Genomic DNA, 18,934 nt, shown 5'->3' with positions numbered 1-18,934 from the left:
TCCACGTAACCGCACAAGAGAAAGACAATGAACAAGCAAGAGCCAAGGTATGCAAAGACGCCATATGTGCGCCCTTCATCTGGCTATGTTGGATTCCCACGAAGGCCAACCCTTTAAGGGAGGCAGCACTCAATGGAAACCCTCAAGCCGCGATGAAGGGATGACAGGGATGACAACAGCACGACCGAAACTTTGCGAAACGGATACCAAACACCTTGATCTATCCACGCCTACCCAATGCCTGCATGATATTCCAAACTCCGTAAACAAAATAAGCATTTTGAATGCCAGCAGAATCGATGACATGACTACAAGAGGCGCAGCTTCTTGGGTGGACCGAGGGAGCTGTTGAAGAAGGAAGACTCTGCGGGGCGCTTCTTGACAGTGGTGAAGGCCTGAGGCGCAGGCTTCATAGCCGACAAGGTCGCTTTCGATGGCGTCGCCCCAAGGAAGATGGACTTTGATGGGGTCTTGATGGCTGATCTGCTGAACAAGAAAGACGACTTCTTGACGGGAAGTGTGCGAGGTGCAAGCGGGCTCTTGTCGTCGAAGAACATGCCAACTTCGCAGTTTTCCTTGTCGTCATTGAAAGAGCGATCGAACTCTGAACTTGTCGGAGTGCTAGGCATCTTGCACTGGGATGAAGGAGGTAGCGCGTACTTGGAAGGAGTCTTGAAAGGTGTGAATGGCTTCGCCGTAGTAGTAGGCAGAGGAGTTGCTGGCTTCGCAACGGATAGGTCGACCAGGTAATGGTCTTCGTCCATACGCTTCTTGTTTGACTCACTATCCAACACCCACCCCACGTTGACACACTTGATGGCTCCCTTGCTTTCAAGGCACTTCTCCAGTGTGGACATGCTTCCATCCTTGAAGAGAACGTGGCTAAGAGACGCATGCGATATGTCTTGTACTACCTTTGCGCCCAGATCCTCGAGCAGACCGCGGAACAAGAAGTTCTGCTCCCTACCGTTCCGTGTGACATCGACGTAGAAGACCATGCCCTGAAGGATGCCTTCGTAGAGGAATAGATCGCTCTCGTCTGCTGGAACGTCTGTCCAAGCGACAGTCTTCTTAGGAGTCTTAGCGTCCATGACCTTCTGAGGTGATCGCAACGCGGACTTCTTCGGTGACACTGGCTCGAGGGCTGCAAAAGTAGGTGTAAGTTTGAGCGGAGCCAGATGCATGGTTGTATTAGTAATAAAAGGAGAAGCCTCGATAGATGTGTCTGTAGGTGCGATCTCACTGTATTTGCTAGCTTCAGTGAGCTCAGTGAAGTCGGCAAGCTCGCTTGGTTCCTCGAGATCGAATGAGTCGTTCTTCAGAGTTGAGAATCTTATAGGTGACGGTGTCTGTTTCTTGACTGAAGCAGTGATCTCTTCCTGGAGAGCAGCCTCGAGAGCCAGGCTTGGTGTTGTGGGGTAGTCGGGCAGTTCAGCGAGAGCGCGACGTGGAGTCATTGGTGCCTTAATATGAGCTGGTGTTTTGGGGTAATCGGGGAGCTCGGCCAATGCTGCCTTGGAGGTCACAGGCGCGCTGACATGAGCTGGTGTTTTGGGGTAACCCGGGAGTTCGGCCAGTGCTGCTTTGGAGGTGATGGGCGCGATGATGTGGGCGGGTGTGGCAGGGTACGCCTCAGGAAGCTCCTCGAATGCTTCCTGATCGGTGACGCCCCAGACGATCTGTGCAGGTGGAGTGCCAGAAATCTCCGAACACGAACGCTGGGCGGGCGTCGCATCATAGTATGGTGTCTTTAGCTGGACCGATACCTGGGTCTTTGCAGCCGGTGTCAAGGAGACATCGGCTGTAGTCTGGCGGCCCTGGCAGTCAGATTCTTCAACAATGTGCGGATTCTCGACGTGCTGAGGGCCCTCTGGCACTTCTATTGTGGCCTCGACCGCGCTCTCGGCAGCTGTAGAAGTATGACAAGCCTCAATCTGGTCGACTGCTTCTTTCTCCTCAACATCGCTCATGGCGATATCATTATACCCATGCTCGATGAGTTCGGCCTGAACCTCGGGTGTAGCGATTGCGACAGGTGCAGCAATATGCGCAGGTGTCGTGGGATATCCTGCGAGTTCGGTAAGAGCGGCCTTGTTCGACAAAGGTGCGAGGATATGCGAGGGAGTCGTGGGGTAGCCGGGAAGCTCGGCGATGGCCTCTCTTGAGGTCATGGGGGCAGTGATGTGGGAGGGGGTTGTCGGGTAGGTAGGGAAATCTGCGAACGGTTTCTCGATTGCCTCCACGACAGGCTGCTCCACCTCTTCAATGACTGCATGTTCGTCTGCCTCTACAACAGATTGCTCGATGATCTCCGCAACAGGCTCCTCGACTGTTTGAGCGGCCGGCTCTGGCTCAGACTTCGCCTTAGTGACAACAGCAGCCTTCTTTGTGAGCTTGCGGGCCGGAGCCTTGAGCGGCGACTCCTGTGGGACTGCAGGGGCATTACGACCGCGTGTGGCTCTCAGTACAATGACGGGTGCGGGTGCGGAGGCTTTTGGCACTGCTGCTTTGCGTGTACGGGAAGCTGGCTTAGCAGGCTCGCTGGCGACGGTCTTGTCGACAAATGCAGGCTCGCTCTTGGAAACGGGTGTCTTCTTTGCGGGTGCTTTGCGTACAGCTCTTGATGCTGGCTTGGCTGTTTCTTCGACGGCAGGCTCTGGGGCGACAGCAGGCTTCTCGACCTTGGGTACAGGTGCCTTTTTCACTGCTGCGATCTTGCGCGTACGGGCGTCTGTTGGCTTAGGGGCCTCTTCAATGGCTTCGGGCTCCTCTGTAGCGGCAGGCTCCTCGGCTTTGCGACCACGCGTCGCCCTCACTGCTGGAGCAGGGGCGGGTGCGGCTCTGGTCTGGACCTTGATGGTGCGCGCGGCCTTTGTCGCAACAGTCTTCTTGGCCATGGGCGGCTCAGCATCCTCAGGCTCAGCCCTGGCTTTGCGTTTTACAGCAGTTGTCTTTGTGGGTTTGGCCGGGGCAGGCGCTGGCTCAGCAGCTCCCTCGACTGCCTTCTTCCTGCCGCGCTTGGGAGGGGCGTTGAGCGTGTTGGGGGGTGCAGAGGCGACCTCTGGGGCGGTTTTCGCACCGCGACGTGTAGCGACCATGATGTCTGTCAATGTTCGCTGTCTTGGTGGTATGTCGTTGTCGGTCTGGGGTGAGACTGGTTCAGTCGAGGTTGTGGACGTGCTTGCCGTGTTATGTTGTCAAAGCGCGAACGACGACTAGCCGCATCGGGACACGCGTTGCTCCGGCAACAATCGCTTGGCCGCCAATCGCACCTGTGCAAACTCACAGCAGCAGACATTTGGGTGCGGACGAATGACCATCATGCCTATCGATTGTCTATCACCCATCCAAAGCTATACGTATGACTTCCATGCCCACTCCACAGACCAGCACCCTCGCATCGCCACCACCATTGCCTTCATCAAGCACCGCCATACTCGACGCATCTGCAACATTGGTCTTGATTCTATTTATTCTCTGGACCGTCAGAGCGCCTTCATGCTGTGCTGCAGTTTCAGCTCCAGCTTCGGAGTTAGCCTTACGCAGTACAATCCGCCACAATCTGATCCACTCGTCATTTCCTGATGTGACAAGGAAAATGTGTGATTTATGTCTGAAGAGAGCGCACGACGTTACTGCAGAGCCATGTGCGCGACTGACGAGGATGGGTGGCGGAACATGGGTTGTCGTAGGCGAAGTCGACGACGGCAAAGACGTAGACTGTGCGAGTACACACGCCAGACTGCCATCGTCACCACCGGATACGATGAGCCAGGTATCCGCACTAATGGCTCGGGATGTCATGGCTTTTGAGGAGCTTTGATGTATCCTTGCCGGATGGTGCCATGTCAAATGATCATTTGACCCAGTGGATTTTCCACGCGATCGTTCGGTTTCTGCCATTAGCGGCCATATTACAATATGGCCATCGGTACCAGCTGTCAAGACCTTTTCTCTAGAGAGGAACTTGCACTGTGTCAAACAGGATGTAAAGTAGAGACCCTTTCCAAGAGGCTGCCATGTGACAGTAGCGGCAGGATCATAACGATAGATCTTGTTAAATCAGCGCCATGCTACATTGAGAATACGGAGATCAGCTCACCTTGATGCTGGAATCTGAGAACACCATCGTGATAGTATGTGCGGATCCCGATGTGGTCACATCGAAAGACATGAGTCTCAAATCTGCGTGCTCACTTTCTGGCGTGTACACATGTTCGCACACGATTCCAATGTCAAGGGCGGAGGCGGGTAAGTCCCGGATCCGCCATACATAGACTGTGAAGGAAGTCAGCAGCAGCTTTGCAGCATTGTACCAAAACCTTACATTCTTCACAGCCACCACTGCTGAACAGATAGTCACCGTCTTGCGACCATTGTAGATGCTGAATCCCCGTGGTGTGCTTGCGAATAGTCCTTTGGCATATCAGATCATCATCAACATGGCGGAAAATCTTGATATCGGTATCCTCAGCGCCTGTGGCGATGAGCGCGTGAGGTCTACCGTTCATCTCCGATGCAACTGCGACCGCCTTGATCTCGCGTCCATGACCCCCTCGTCGAACGACAGTATGATTCGGTCTGTTTTGACTGCATATATGCATACTAGAGGCTCGAGTCCATACTAGGATACCTCCTAGCGACGAATGTGACCGGAAGGCCCAACTTCTATGCGCTCCTCCGGTTTCGATGCTCATGACTTGCTCTTCGCTAGTGACATCGTAGAGATACCATTTCTTGCTTGAGAAGCCGTGTATGAGGAGATGGTCGTCCTGGAAGTATAAACCTTCAATGTTTGGTCCGAATGGTACCGCAAGATCATGCACCAGCTCGACAACGTTTGCAGATGCATCGAACTGGTGTACGCTGAGACGCCCATCTCTTCCTACGGAGAACAGGTGGCCGTGTACGGAGCCTACGGAGCCTCCAGATGAGGGACACCATGTAAGAGAAGTGACTGCTTCCGCACCGTGTGCTTTCTCAATGATCCGTAGCAAGATAGCAACATCCGTACCCCCCTCACCTTTACGGATTTCATACAGTGCGATCGAACCCCGACGGAACCCAATGATGAGAATGTCTCTCCCGGGTATTCTTGCATAAGTCATACTCGTGATGACCGAACCGGTTGAAGATTCTGCAATGGGTATCTGCACAACTCTCAGAACGTTCGTGTTGCTATCAGGGTCCACGTATAGCAATTGCGCTTCACCTTGACCAACAAGGGTCACAAGTAATGCCGCCGTATTTGGACCATCCGTGTCTGATACCTCCACAGCGAAGATGTCTCCGACTTTGCTACCAATGGCATGCAGATTTGCCAGGGTATTAGACTCCTTACTGTACACGTAGATGTTGCCGCTACTACCAGCGATGTAAGCGAAACCAGGACGGCAGCCACTCGTGCAGACAGAATAACCAGAAAGATCTTTCAGTTCATCGAGTAACTTTGAGTTTGAAAGGAGGCTTGATTGACATGGGGCTGTCCTGGACGAAATGGCGCCGATAAGTACGTTTCCAGAGTTAGTAGTAAGCAGAAATGAGGTTTCATCGACAAAGCAATAGCTCCTGAAGAACTCTGCTTTCCTTGGGGACTTTGGACCGTCCACAAATTCAGGCCTGTTTGGATCAGGCTCGGCCACTTGCGCCCATGATAATATGTCGTGTACAGTATACTCAGCGATCGCACCACGTAAGTTCTTCTCTGCCTGCAGGATGCGCAATAACGGGGAAGCGGTGACTTTACTATCAGCGCCACCTGCAATAACCTGCTGTATTCCTGTTGAGTCATTGAAAACAACACTCGACCACAAGTTCTTCCCGCTATGATGCGCGGTGCAGTCAAGTTCTAACAACCTGTAAGGAAAGCTCGTGCTACTTCCGGAGTTTGGCGTAAGTTCCCACGTCCTTGCAGTTGCATCTTCACCGGCAGACTGGAGCAACAGTGATCCATTGCATGGCGATGCTTCGAGAAAGCGGACCGTCCAAACGCGTGAAAGATGACCCCACCCGATGGCGAGACAGCTCGAGCTATTAAACTCATTTGAGTCGAAAGCTTCGTTGGTAAAGCCGGTATGACGAGTTCTCAGAATCTCCAAGTCATTGCTATGAGCTTCCGAGGTAGTGGCACTAGTGTTCACATCCGATACGTCCCATATTCGGATTGTGCGGTCATCGCTGCAGCTTGCTACCACCCGCCTCAGTCTTTGACAACATTCGGTGAGTAGCTCTTCCGAAATCTGGACCCCGAAAATTGAGCCCTCGTGACCCAAAAAGACGCGATGAATACGGGAGGCGGATCCACCGCCGCCATTGTCGGACCATGACCAGTATATAATTTCACCGAACGCTGTACCAGCAGCAACGAGGACCTGGTTTAGATTCTCCCAGAACAGGTGAGCGGAGTAGAGGATAGATCGAGAACTTGAAGTAAGATCAGATACAGCTACATCGATGTAACTGAAATCAAAATGTCAGCAAGAAAATCATACTCCAACGGATCAATGTGTGGTATGCGCACTTGGTCATGTGGAAGTCGTCCGACGTCCTTTGTTCCATCTCAACGTGCAGCAGTGCGTTATGAGCAGTGACAGCCATGCAGGATCCTTTGTGGTACTGAGCATCGTCATCCAGGCCTTTGGGACGAGGAGCGAGATCAAGAATCCAATCTGAAGCTTTCGCGACGTTGGAGAAACATAGGCTCAGGCCTTGTTGGCCAACTTGATCTGCAAAGTCAATCTCGAGGGCGCGGACCAGTCTTCCACCCCAGATGACCAGTTTGATAACGTGCGCATGCTCTTCCGAAAAGACGCGTATTCCATGGATTGCTTGAGCTTTGAAGACGCGCTCCGAAGAGATGTACCGCGAGTCGCTGGCATGGTGGAAGCGTAAAAAGGGGCCTTCTGCAGCGATCAGCAGAGCGCCGCAAGAGGCCAGTGCTGTCACTGGTACGCGAATGCATTCATGCTGCGGTGATTAGCTGCTGTCTGGCTCGATGCAATGCAGACTCACGTGTAGAGTTGGCAACATTGGCTCGCCAGAATCATATGTGAGGTTGGTGTTCATGATGGGAAAATTGGGGTTGAGTCAGCCCCGCGAAGTGTGGCGGGCGTGGCGGGGCAATGACGGAGTGCGTTTCCGCGATTTTTTGTCGGCCTTCACCGCGCTGATTGCTGCTACAAGCACCCACATCACTCTCTACACTCTCACTTCAAACTACCCATAGATAGTATTTCCCTAGCAAAATCGCCAACATGTCTCTCGCAGGCCCACTAGGCACGAGCATCAATCCAGAGGAGACTGAGAACTTTGAGGATGCAGGTACCCCAAAGCCAGCGCGTCGACAGTCATCGCTAACAGCGTCTACAGATCGAGAAGCAGTTCGCGGTCAAAGGTACAGATCACGAGACCTGCCGGTCGCGACCATGCTGACAGTATCACACAGTTGTGCAGCACATGGAAACATACTGGAAGATCCTCGAGAAAGTACCCGGCTCCAAGCTGCGACTCACCAAGATCGACGACGAAATCTACGAACACCTCAAGACGGAATTCCCCGAGTTCGACGCATCAGCCACACTAAACGAGGATGAGATGAAGAGCAAGGAGGGGAAGGAGCGATGGCGCAAGTTCATCAGTGAGTACGAGAAGAAGGTCGAGGACTACAACTTCGGCACAATGCTGCGCGCAAGTCCCAAGATGGAATACAGCCAGGAAGGCACAATATTCGCTGTTCGAATGCAGTTCTACGCTATTGAAATCGCACGGTAAGCTACGCCCTGGATATAGCGGCGCGCCCGATGCTGACATGCGCAGTAACCGAGAAGGCCTGAATGACTGGATATACGAGAAGGCGCAGGGCAAGTAGTTCGCCGCAGGATGATCCTGGAAATTCTAAATTCCAAGTTATTGTTCGCAAGGGACGCCAATACGCGGCTGCATTGTCGACATCCGGCCCGTCACTTGTTCGTCGCTTACGAGCTCACGTTCTTTGTCGGCCGCCCAGCTATGACCGTCTATGAATATCTGTCATGCAAGCCACTGGATCATCGGTGGAGTACCATATTGGCTTGGTAATTGACGTATTGGTGAACGTATAATCTTCGTCAGTCGCCGGCCTATACTGTGCATGTCAACTACAAGACCAACAAAGCGCTGCATCAGGTGTGTCGCTCTCAGCTCACCATCCGCTGATGACCTGCGCGGAGGAAGCCACTGTTTCATCTCGTTCTAAAGTGATCGCATGAGCGGATGCAATTTTTGGGCTTTCCGTGAAGGCGGCGATTGGTGGCTGGAGAACAATGTTAAGGAAAGACAAAGTAAGCGACGAAAGCAGGTGCGCGGAAACCATCTTTCCAGGGCTACGACCACATGGCCGCCACCGACTAGTCCATATGTGGTAATTCCCTATTCTCTGTTCTCACTTCATCTCGCCTTTGGGTCGCTCTTACCTTTTGTCGATTCCACCACCTTACACTCTCTTTTCGCAGTCGCTGCCGTCGAGTGGCCAAGATGGCGACGACGATTAATCCAAATGCGACCGCCCGTTCCGAAAAGCCGCCATCTCTGAATGATGAGGAGCAGGATTATATAACGAACGTGGGATGGAGGACGTTGTTCACTTTCGCCACAAAACAGCATATGCCCGCACTGCTTGGCGGTATTGCGATGGCGTCCGTCGCTGCGCTGTCCATGCCCGCTTTCGCAATCCTTTACGGTCTCGTATTTGGTCAATACACAAGCTATGGCGAAGGATCGATAAGCAGCAGCCAACTCATGAGCAACATGGCCAGGTTCTGCGTAATTCTTACCGCTCTCGCAACACTCAACTGGATTGCCAATAGTTTCTACTATCTCTTCTTTCTCATGTTCGGAGAGCTCCAGGCGAGGAGTGCTCGCAACAGAATCTTCGATGCTCTTATCAAAAAGGATATGGCTTGGTTCGATACGCGGGAGGATGGAATCGCCGCATTTCTGCCGACAGTACAGATGTAGGTGCCACTCTAATGTCGGAATCGCCGTAGGAATACGTTCGCTAACGAAGAACAGGCACGTGCGCGACTTGCAGCTTGCAGTATCATCTCCTTTTGGCGAAGCTGTCCAGTCGCTCGTGCAGGGTGTCGCATCCTTGGGGGTCGCTTTTTACTATTCGTGGAATCTAACATTGGTCGTCTTGTGTACAACACCAGTTCTATACTTGGTTCAATCCTCAGTGGCAAAGCGGTTGTCACTACGAGTACACGAGCATTCCGAGAACTTGAAGTCGGCACTGAAATATATTACGACTGCAGTAACAAGTATTGAGACGGTTAAATGCTTCAACGGGGAAAGATACGAACTCCACGTCTTTACCAGCATCGTCACCATTGCAGCGAGCTTATACAGAAGCGTGGCCAATTTCCGCTCTATGCAGATCGGCATTATGCAATTTTTTACGATCAGCGTTTTTGTTCAAGGGTTCTGGTATGGTAGTCACCTCGTCGAAACCGGGGAAAGTGACCCAAAACAGGTCCTCACGACGTTCTGGGCAGCACTTATGGCAATGTCTGGGATGACCCAGATAATGCCTCAGCTGATTGTATTGCAGCAAGGAAAGATGGCCGGTGCAAGATTAAGTGTGCTTATGAAGCTGATTTCAACGAGCGATCAGCAATTCGAATCGCAAGGCAAACTGCGGCCTGAGAGATGTACGGGCCAGCTCGAATTTCGAAAGGTAATGCTTCTCACGCCGCGTCGATGCTCCTTACTAACTATTTACCAGGTCACATTCTCATATCCTTCACGCGCAGACGAGACTGCCATTCGAGATGCTTCGCTTCTGATCCGGGCTGGAGAGACGACCTTTGTCGTCGGCAAAAGCGGTTCCGGAAAGAGCACACTAGGACAACTTCTCGTCCGCTTCTATCGGCCTTCTTCAGGACAGATCTTCCTGGATGACGTTCCACTCGAAGATTTGGACGTCAAATGGTTACGACAGAATGTCACGCTTGTTGAGCAGCACAGCGTGCTGTTCAATGATACTATCCGCCACAATCTCGCTCTTGGTCAGCTAGGTGATGCAGTGGATATGCAAGATATCCGCAATGCAGTCAAGTTTGCTATGCTAGAACCTGTTATGGAGAGCCTTCCCAATGGACTGGATACTGAACTCGGCATGAAGGGCGGCTCATTGAGTGGAGGGCAGAGACAAAGAATGGCTCTAGCTCGAGCTAGGATTCGGAACTCGCCGGTGCTGATCCTGGACGAATCAACCAGTTCTCTTGATTACGTTACACGAGCCGAGATGCTTGACGCTATACGAAGCTGGCGGAAAGGGAAGACAACGATTATCATTACCCATGACATCTCGCAGATCCGACCCAACGACTTCCTGTACTTGCTGGACAACGCCCGGGTAGTACAACAGGGGTGTCGAAAAGAGATCGAGTCACAAAATGGATCTTTCAAGTCTTTTCTTGATACGCACACCGAGGCTGACACAGACGATGAGTCTGATGATCATGAGGACGACTCCTATTGGGGGCCTGAAGCTGGTGACGGCAATGTGTTACACGAGGAGTCACGGACAGCCCGGATCATTTCTATGACACGTCCGCTATCTGCTGTTCACTTTGGACAGTCAGTGCTGGAGACTTATTCCGAGAATACCCGCGCGTCTTGGGACTGTACTGTACCGGTCGATGTAGGCCCAGGCCCAAGGCTATCCATCCATGAACAGACGGCTGATAGAGGCGGTAAGATGGAGCCCATTGAGACGAATCAAGCATCTCCAGATTCTGTGGCATCGAGACATCTCCCGTTTATGCCGTCTCCCGTCAAGAAAAGGATCTTATCGAAAGACCATGGCTCGAGACCTGTTTCAAGGTCGAATCTCCACAGACGCTCTCTGTCGTTTTCAAAAGAACATAGCTCACGTTCAGACCCCAAACTATCTACGCGACCGGTCTCGCCGATCGGTCCGTACTCGCGACCCTTTGCGACCAACGAGTCTGTCCCAGTTCTTTCGGACGCACCGAAGAAATCTTCGAGAAACGATAAGCTTCTTCAGAGAATCAAACGCTTCCGCAAAAAGAACCCTAGTGAAGACAAGGATTTCCCGGCCGCTTCTCTTCCCATGAAAGAGATAGTCATGTCTGTGTGGCCCGCTATAGGCTGGGGTCCGCGTCTCCTCATTTTAGCGGCATCCTTCAGCGCAACGATTCATGCTGCATGCACACCAGTATTTGCATGGGTTTTCGCCCAGCTTTTGACTACCTTTTACGTGTCTGGCGCTAGGAAGGAAATGTCCCAAAAATATGCCCTCGTCATTCTTGGTATTGCCGCTCTCGATGGTTTATCGTGCTACCTCATGTTCTTCCTCTCAGATACAGTAGCGCAGGCGTGGACTCTTTCGCTGAAGAAGGAAGCCATGCGGCGCATCCTCATGCAACCACGGAAGTTCTTCGACAAGGAAGAAAACAGCGTGTCGCGGCTTGCCGAGACGTTGGATCATTCTGCTGAAGACGCTCGAAATCTTCCAGGCCGGTTTGCTTGTGTCTTTCTCACTATGAATCTTATGGTTTGTATTTCTATCTTTTGGAGCATGGTCATAGCATGGGAGTTGGCCCTGGCTGCTCTCGCAACCGGTCCTGTTCTCTTCGTAATCACGAAGTGCTACAACGTTATCAGCAGCCGCTGGGAAAGATTGGAAAATGAGGCCGCTGACAAGGTTGGTCAAGTGCTCCACGACGCGTTCGTCAATATCAAGACCGTTCGATGCCTAGTTTTGGAAGATTACTTCAAGGAAAGGTATACCAACGCAACCACCGAAGCCGTGAATGTCGGCATCAAGCGCGCAATATACTGTGCATCCATTCACGGACTTTCATTCACTGGAGTCATCTTCGTAACTATCCTGCTATACTGGTATGGAGGTTATCTCATGTCGAAAAATGAGTACACTGTCAATGAAGTGTTGGAATGCTTCTTGGTTCTCATGCTTAGTGTCAATCAAGTCAGCTATATGGCGAACTACGTCACTCAGGTCAACATGGCAAGGGATGCTGGGTCACGATTACTACGTCTCGCACGACTACCAAAGGATTCACACGAGCTTATCGGCGAAATTCAGATACAGTCTGCAGGTGACATCTCGCTGAACAAAGTCACCTTCAGTTATCCAGCCCGGCCTGAGATCCGAGTACTGCATGACGTGTCGTTTCAAATTCCACAAGGGAGCTGCACCGCTATCGTCGGATCCTCGGGGGCAGGCAAATCTACAATTGCCTCTCTCCTCCTCAAACTTTACCAAGTAGGCAACAACCCACTCGCATCCTCCAACCCGTCAAGCGATATGACCGTCTCGAATTACGATATCAAGACCTTGCATACTACCATCCTCCGTTCCCGGATGTCCATAGTATCACAAACGCCCGTCCTCTTCCCCAGCACTGTCGCAGAAAACATCGCCTACGGCCTATCCCGTTTACTTCCCGAAACAAGCATCAAAAGCATCCGCGCAGCCGCCTCTGCAGCTGGCATAGCTGAGTTCATCGACAGCCTGCCCCAAGGCTACAACACGCTTATCGGCGAAGGCGGCACATGTCTATCCGGAGGCCAAGCCCAACGCGTCTCAATCGCACGCGCCCTCGTTAGAAATCCCGATGTGCTCATCCTCGACGAAGCAACGAGCGCGCTAGACGTAACTTCCGCTCAGACCATCCGCGACACCATCCTCAGTCTCGTTCACGGCATCGAAGACACTGGATCCACTATATCCCCACCCACATCACCCTGGAACCGTTCAGGTTGGTTTTGGGATGAGATAGAGGGGAATTGGGATTACAAAGTTGGATATCCCCTGCAGCAGCGGATGACTGTGGGCAGTGGTAGTAATATGGGCAACAGACCGAAGAAACGGATGACAGTCATCATCATTACGCATGCGCGGGAGATGATGGCTATTGCTGAGCACATTGTTGTGTTGGATCAAGGAAGGGTGGTTGAACAGGGTAGCTTCAACGAACTGAAGAGGAAAAGGCAAAGTGCTTTTGGAAGGTTGCTAAGGGGTGTGAGGGAGTAAATTGATCGAAGTAGGGGGTTGCATGGCGAAAATAGCCATTTGTCTTGTTTTTGGGAGAGTTTTGTGTCCATCTCTTCTTTGTATAGTTTCAAATACATGCTGCTCTCTCGATACTGATGTGTTCATGTTCCTTTGTGCAAGCATGAAACTGAGCCGTTTCATAAATACTGATTATGCTGCTACTCGACAGACTGTAATATATCAGGTTTAGAGCAGGCAGCAAACTGGATAATAACGTAGCCGCCCGTGGCACTTAAGTATGCACGTTCTCTTGCGCATTGATATGGTACTGCAGGAGAGAACGAGGCATCTGGCCCTTCCTTCCGTGTCTATATAGTTAATCTGACGATACTTCACGAAGAGACATCAATCTATCGACCTCTGTCAAGCCTATCATGCGAGTGGAAACCTCCAAGAACAAAAGATTTATTCCTAGTTGATGATAGCTATGGCGTTTCTTCCCTTATCCCGCACGCGCTTCCTACGGCAGACTATCGTTCAGTCTCACAGACAAGCGTACAAGAAGGCGGTAAAGCAAATATTAGAACCTCGTTCGAAGTGGATGGTAACATTCTTAGCCGTAAATGGGCGGCAGAGGTACCATGACCATGTAGCGAACGAGGCAATTGTGCAATTTTGTTGTAAAGCAAGAATGAGCGCAAAACCACACAAGGAGAGAGTGCTCGTAGAGAACAAACCCAATAAGAAGGTATGCTCTTGAAAAGTGTAGTCGACCCCGGTCAAGTCGTTAGATGTAGCGACAGCTCTGGGTTGACTGTGAGTGGAAGGATGTGGGACATGATGCTCCGTTGGACCAGTTGCTAAGACCTGCGCTCATTTTTTGCTCAGCGTTGACATGATGTGATGTAGACTAAGGGGCCGCGAGGTCACCGTACTGTCCAGTACCTGTCCTATCCTGCTCAAAGCCCCTTGTGTACTGATGGCTCATGTCTTGATCGTGTTCAACGTTCCGTTCGATGGCGGCGTTGTGAATTTCGACTACTGCGTTGCTACTGACGCTCATCTTTCGGTTTGCTAGTTGGGCTCCCATAGCTTTCGCCGTCCACCGCCGCGAACTGGGCCCACTTTGGGGGCAGGGCGAGAGAAAGAGTCTGGATCGAGAGGCGCACTCGGATCATGTCGAGGAGCTGGTGGAGCTCGGAAGACTGGGCCTGGAGGAACGTATGCGCCGCGCGATGCAAAGTTACCACGGCCCCGGAAGGCTGGTCCACCGCGACCGCGGGGCGCCGCATGAGCTCCACGTCCACCGCGAGGGGACTGTTGCTGGTTTGTGCGAGCAAAATCGTTCGGGTCGAAGACGTGTTGGTTGCCGGTAGTGGCGGCAGGGCCTCGAGGGGCGCGCTTGAAAAGTACCTCGTCCTCGTCATCGGAGATGTCTTCGGGCTTAGTCTCGTTTACGTTCGTGTGGATGGGGCTGGACTTGGGTCGCTCTGCGGCTTTGGGTGCGATTGGAGAGGCGCTCATAGCAGCGGTCGCTTCGACCTCTAGCTTGTGGATGGTCAGATGGTTCTTGTATTCGCGGTCTTCACGCGCAACAGCATCTCGGAGCTGCTCAAGGCGTTTAGCACGGATGCCGAACTTCTGAGCGATGGCCTGCTTGGCAGAATCATTGGTGAGGAGGATGAAGGACTCCAGGGCCGCATCTGGATTGCCCTCCTTGTTGATGCGCCACAAGATGTGATTGAAGAGGGGCTGGAGATAGACAGGCACGGAGCCTTTGGTCGTCTTGTCAGCGCGAGCCATGTCGGTACTGCTGCGTGCGGTACGGTCGGGAGACGCTCTGAGTAGCGTGGCTGCCTTGTCTGTGTGTGGGGTGGCGTCGACAGGCCCGGACGCCGTGCTCGAACGCGAACCAGGCGACTCGGGAGTCTTGGACACGTTCTCGAAGCTGTGGGTAGAGCTGATGGATGTGCCATCGGACATGTCGAGGGCGTTGAAGGAGCTTTCGAGATCCTCGTGGTAGTCGTCCTCGTCCGACTCGCTATCCTCCATGGAGAGCAATGTGTCGGGTAGCAGGAAGTGCTCCACCTCTCCCCACGTCGTGTAGGCTTCGTCGACGCCTTCGAGCTGGACACGGCTCGCGGCTTCATTGGACGTGACTTCGTCGAGCCACTTGACGGCTTCGCGGGCGTCGGCGTGGATGCGCTCAGTGCCGTTCTTGAGGCGGTGGAGCTGGGTAAGGGCTTGTTGTGCGTTAGTCAAGGGGACAGGGAAGCTGCGATGCTATGGCCTACTGTGCAGCGGGACATAAAGACGTATAGCGTCCTGGGCGATCCACTTGCGGATGCCATCGCGGGTGCTCTTCTTGACGCCGGCGATCAGAGCGGTATCGTCGACGATGCAGTTGAATACCTTGCGCTTCGGTGGCTCGGGGGCGCGCGTGGCGGCCTCGGGCTTGCCAGGCCGCGAGGGGCAGGTACTGCGACGCATGATAATCGCCGATGTGGCTCGCAGCCGCGGGTAGTGAGGGTGTAGTAGCGATCGGCTATGGCGGTGCGCGGATGGGAGTAGTAGGCAGCTTGGTTGGTGAACCACGGTTCCGGCTGGAGCAGGGCTAAGTGCGGGTTTGTTGTTGGGCGCCAGTACGTGCCATGGATGTCGACGCAGGATTTCAGGGTGTGCGCATTAGATTTGCGCTGGCCAGTCGAAGCGCGGGAGCGAGGTCATCAGTCTTGGGCATGGTGCAGAAGACCATAGTCGTTGGTGTCACTGTCACCGACACGGGCGTGTGAAGTTCGGGCCTGCATCACCGCACCATGATGCCCACGCCAAGTGGGGTGCGCCGCGCCACCCACCCAGCCACACCGGAACAACTGCACAGGAATGATATCTTACATTTCATTCGCCTTGGTAGTCTGACTCAGTAACTTTCTACCTCCCTGGCACTGCTCATGTCTGGCATCCAGCCCTTGGGACGCTCGTTTCCACGCACAGTCAAACCATAGAGACCCTTCTCTACCTTGTCCACGCACTCGCGCATCACGGGCATCTTCTTCGTCTCCAACTCTGCTGCAAACTTGGACCCTCCCGGTGCGTCGAACATCTCGAGCTGCAGCCGGATCGCCCTCAGGTCATCCAAGACAGTCCGCGGCTTCTGGCTTTCATTCGCAGCTGATGCTTCCTCGTCGATGTCCATCTTGTCGCCAGCATCGTCTTGGCCATTACCTTGCTTCAGCCTCTTGTTCGCCTCTGCTTGCTTGCCAGACGGAAGTTTGCCGTTTGTCGCCATGCTCGTGACAGAGAAGCGCATCAGCTCGCCAGTCATATCGCAGACACCGAGAACGTAGTCTTCTGGCGTAAAGGAGATAGGTCCAGCTTCGCCGCTCATAGCAGCGATACGGGCCTTGGCTTCATTGTACGAGATCAGTGATTGTGTTTCAAGGTAATGCTGGAAGCTAAGCGCTTCCATGAACTCTTGATTGCCGCCCGTGATGTTGTGCGAGTAGCGGTAGGCATTCAGGCCTTGAAGGTCGGCGGCGATGTTCTTGTAGCGATCTTCAATCGTCTCCCAGTACTCCGCACTCTTCTTGGTGACCCATGGTGGTACTGCTTGGCCAACAGCGCGGACCCTTGTCAGGTCAGTGTGTGTTTGGTAAGGCCATCATGAAGACCTACCTCTGGAGAGTGAAGATGCTGCACAGTTGTTAGCAATCGGCCACAAGAACCTCGAACATTGCCTAGTACATCTTCTTGCTCGACGCGGTGATGTCACGCGACGCCTTGATGATTCTCTCTCGTCGATCATGGTGTTCATCCAGCTCTGCGCGGAAGCCTTCAAACATCGACACAAAGGGCGATGGAGATTGCTCTGGCTTCTCGTCCGCCATTGCTGCGTCTCTCGGTCGTTTGAGGCCCATGAATCTGCGTGGATGGTGAGCTTATACTCAACGTCAGGCAAACGCTGGGATTGTCCGCTAGTGCACGTCCTCACGTGGACGCTATCGCGTTTACGGACTAAGGCGCTTTCGGTTGGCCTCACTCCTGGAGAGTCCATCCTGTAGGGTTTCATCAACACACCACCCAGCGAGATCAGCTCCGATCCTCCTATCATCGGGCTCGCTTTTTTCAGCGTCTTGTCTGGTCAACTTGGCTTTTGCAATGCCGGAGACAACATGGCTCTTTCCTTTTTCTTTCGCAGTCCACCACTGGTCTTCACAACGTCAATCGTCCTAAGAGTTGTCTTCCTGTTATACGGACTCTGGCAGGATGCGAATTCACCTGTGAAATACACCGATATTGACTATTATGTCTTCACGGATGCTGCGCGCTACATCTCGCGCGGCCAGTCCCCTTACGCACGGGACACGTATCGTTATACGCCCCTCCTGGCGTGGCTCATCTACCCTACTGTATGGTCTGGGCAATTCTGGTTTTCGTTCGGAAAGGTCCTGTTCGCCATCGGCGATGTCGCTACAGGGTGGATGATGTTTCGTATCTTGAAACAGTACAAGAAGATGAGCAATGAGCGAGCCCTCAAATTTGCCAGCATTTGGCTGCTGAATCCAATGGTGGCCACTATCAGTACAAGAGGTAGCTCCGAGGGACTGCTTGGAGTATTCGTAACTGCATTGCTTTGGGCGGTGTTGGCAAAGCAAAGAGCACTTACTGGGTTCTTGCTCGGGTTCGCAGTGCACTTCAAAATCTACCCGTTCATCTACGCAGCCTCTATTGTCTGGTTCCTCGATGATACGCAAGTCGCAACAAGGGCAGATATCCGACAGCAACCATCGACTTCCTTGCTCGAGAGAACGCGCAACTTTCTCAATCCCATGAGAATATATCTCGCACTCTACAGTCTCCTTGCGTTTGCGAGCTTGAACCTGCTTATGTACAAGGTTTACGGATGGCCATTCCTCGAGCACAGTTACTTTTACCATCTGACTCGTACGGACCACCGCCACAACTTTTCGCCTTATAATACGCTCCTCTACCTGAAATCGTCCCCAACGCCTACGAACTTGGAGCCGACCACATTATCTTCCGGACTGGAGCGTTTGGCATTCCTTCCGCAACTGCTTCTCAGTGCTTTCTTTATACCACTAGCGCTAGCGAAGAAGGATCTTCCAAACACAATGTTAGCGCAGACGTTTGCCTTCGTTACCTTCAACAAGGTCTGCACAAGCCAGGTAAGCGATACGGTGGATTGTCGGTCTTGCATGAATACTAACTCTGTCGAGTACTTCCTCTGGTACATGATGTTTCTCCCATACTACCTTCCAGATTCGACTCTCCTGCATTCAGCGCCCATTGGGATCACAGCACTTCTGCTCTGGCTTGTGGGCCAAGTTGCCTGGCTCCAGCAGGGCTTTCAACTCGAGTTCAACGGTTGTTCGACCTTTGTTCCCGGACTCTGGGCTTCGAGCATACTCTTTTTCCTCGTCAATGCTGGTATTCTTGGTGTCATCATCTACGACACTGAGCATAAGAAACCAGGGAGAAAGGCTGCCCCAGAGAAAAAATCTTCATAGCCCCATTTTTGCACGTCATCTTTACGCAAACACGCATCAACTCAACCCATGTTCGGCTCCATCCACTGTGTAGCTTCCCCTACGGTCGTAGACTTCATGTTTTCCGATGATATCTCTCTATACCAGTCGTGCTTCTAATCACCTCCCTAGAGGTCGCCGTCCCTCATCTGCTGTTTTCTCTTTGCAATTTTCACACATGCCCATGTCACTGGCAGTCCCCTCTCAATGTAGGGCATGCTAGCCAGTCCATACGAACCGCTATGTCGGTGCCAACCCAGCTGATGCTCGTCAAACTGGCTCAGTAGTTCATCCATCGCTTTGTGTGGTTCCATGTCTTTCACCGCTCCGGCTGTCACCGTTCCAATTGCCAAACTGGACTATCCGA

At 52.7% G+C, this 18,934-nt stretch overlaps 7 protein-coding genes across 7 annotated transcripts; 4 read left to right on the top strand and 3 right to left on the bottom strand.

Annotated features, from left to right (window-relative positions):
• Positions 1-308: 308 nt before the first annotated feature.
• J4E86_008579 (uncharacterized protein) lies at positions 309-7,065 on the bottom strand (the record flags this gene model as incomplete). Its single annotated transcript, XM_051449090.1, has 6 exons — positions 309-3,116; positions 3,661-4,053; positions 4,103-4,116; positions 4,328-5,758; positions 6,492-6,966; positions 7,012-7,065. The coding sequence occupies 6 exons, from the start codon at positions 7,063-7,065 to the stop codon at positions 309-311; spliced, it is 5,175 nt and encodes a 1,724-aa protein (XP_051299509.1).
• A 188-nt stretch (positions 7,066-7,253) lies between these two features.
• J4E86_008578 (uncharacterized protein) lies at positions 7,254-7,867 on the top strand (the record flags this gene model as incomplete). Its single annotated transcript, XM_051449089.1, has 4 exons — positions 7,254-7,316; positions 7,369-7,393; positions 7,445-7,766; positions 7,816-7,867. 4 exons carry the CDS (start codon positions 7,254-7,256, stop codon positions 7,865-7,867), a joined length of 462 nt encoding a protein of 153 aa, XP_051299508.1.
• Positions 7,868-8,640: 773 nt separating this feature from the next.
• Positions 8,641-9,303, top strand: J4E86_008577 (uncharacterized protein; the record flags this gene model as incomplete). The annotated part of the gene is made up of 2 exons (XM_051449088.1): positions 8,641-8,990; positions 9,189-9,303. The coding sequence occupies 2 exons, from the start codon at positions 8,641-8,643 to the stop codon at positions 9,301-9,303; spliced, it is 465 nt and encodes a 154-aa protein (XP_051299507.1).
• Positions 9,304-9,562: 259 nt separating this feature from the next.
• On the top strand, positions 9,563-13,060 carry J4E86_008576 (uncharacterized protein; the record flags this gene model as incomplete). The annotated part of the gene is made up of 2 exons (XM_051449087.1): positions 9,563-9,712; positions 9,761-13,060. 2 exons carry the CDS (start codon positions 9,563-9,565, stop codon positions 13,058-13,060), a joined length of 3,450 nt encoding a protein of 1,149 aa, XP_051299506.1.
• Positions 13,061-14,095: 1,035 nt separating this feature from the next.
• Positions 14,096-15,511, bottom strand: J4E86_008575 (uncharacterized protein; the record flags this gene model as incomplete). Its single annotated transcript, XM_051449086.1, has 2 exons — positions 14,096-15,264; positions 15,316-15,511. The coding sequence occupies 2 exons, from the start codon at positions 15,509-15,511 to the stop codon at positions 14,096-14,098; spliced, it is 1,365 nt and encodes a 454-aa protein (XP_051299505.1).
• A 430-nt stretch (positions 15,512-15,941) lies between these two features.
• Positions 15,942-16,908, bottom strand: J4E86_008574 (uncharacterized protein; the record flags this gene model as incomplete). Its single annotated transcript, XM_051449085.1, has 3 exons — positions 15,942-16,650; positions 16,697-16,714; positions 16,766-16,908. 3 exons carry the CDS (start codon positions 16,906-16,908, stop codon positions 15,942-15,944), a joined length of 870 nt encoding a protein of 289 aa, XP_051299504.1.
• Positions 16,909-17,193: 285 nt separating this feature from the next.
• Positions 17,194-18,549, top strand: J4E86_008573 (uncharacterized protein; the record flags this gene model as incomplete). The annotated part of the gene is made up of 2 exons (XM_051449084.1): positions 17,194-18,207; positions 18,259-18,549. The coding sequence occupies 2 exons, from the start codon at positions 17,194-17,196 to the stop codon at positions 18,547-18,549; spliced, it is 1,305 nt and encodes a 434-aa protein (XP_051299503.1).
• Between the last annotated feature and the right edge of the window lie 385 nt (positions 18,550-18,934).

This window comes from Alternaria arbusti (genome assembly GCF_024043155.1).
Source record: "Alternaria arbusti strain BMP 1465 chromosome Unknown scaffold_14, whole genome shotgun sequence".
Lineage (NCBI taxonomy): Eukaryota > Fungi > Ascomycota > Dothideomycetes > Pleosporales > Pleosporaceae > Alternaria > Alternaria arbusti.
This window is presented reverse-complemented; position numbering and strand designations above follow the sequence as displayed.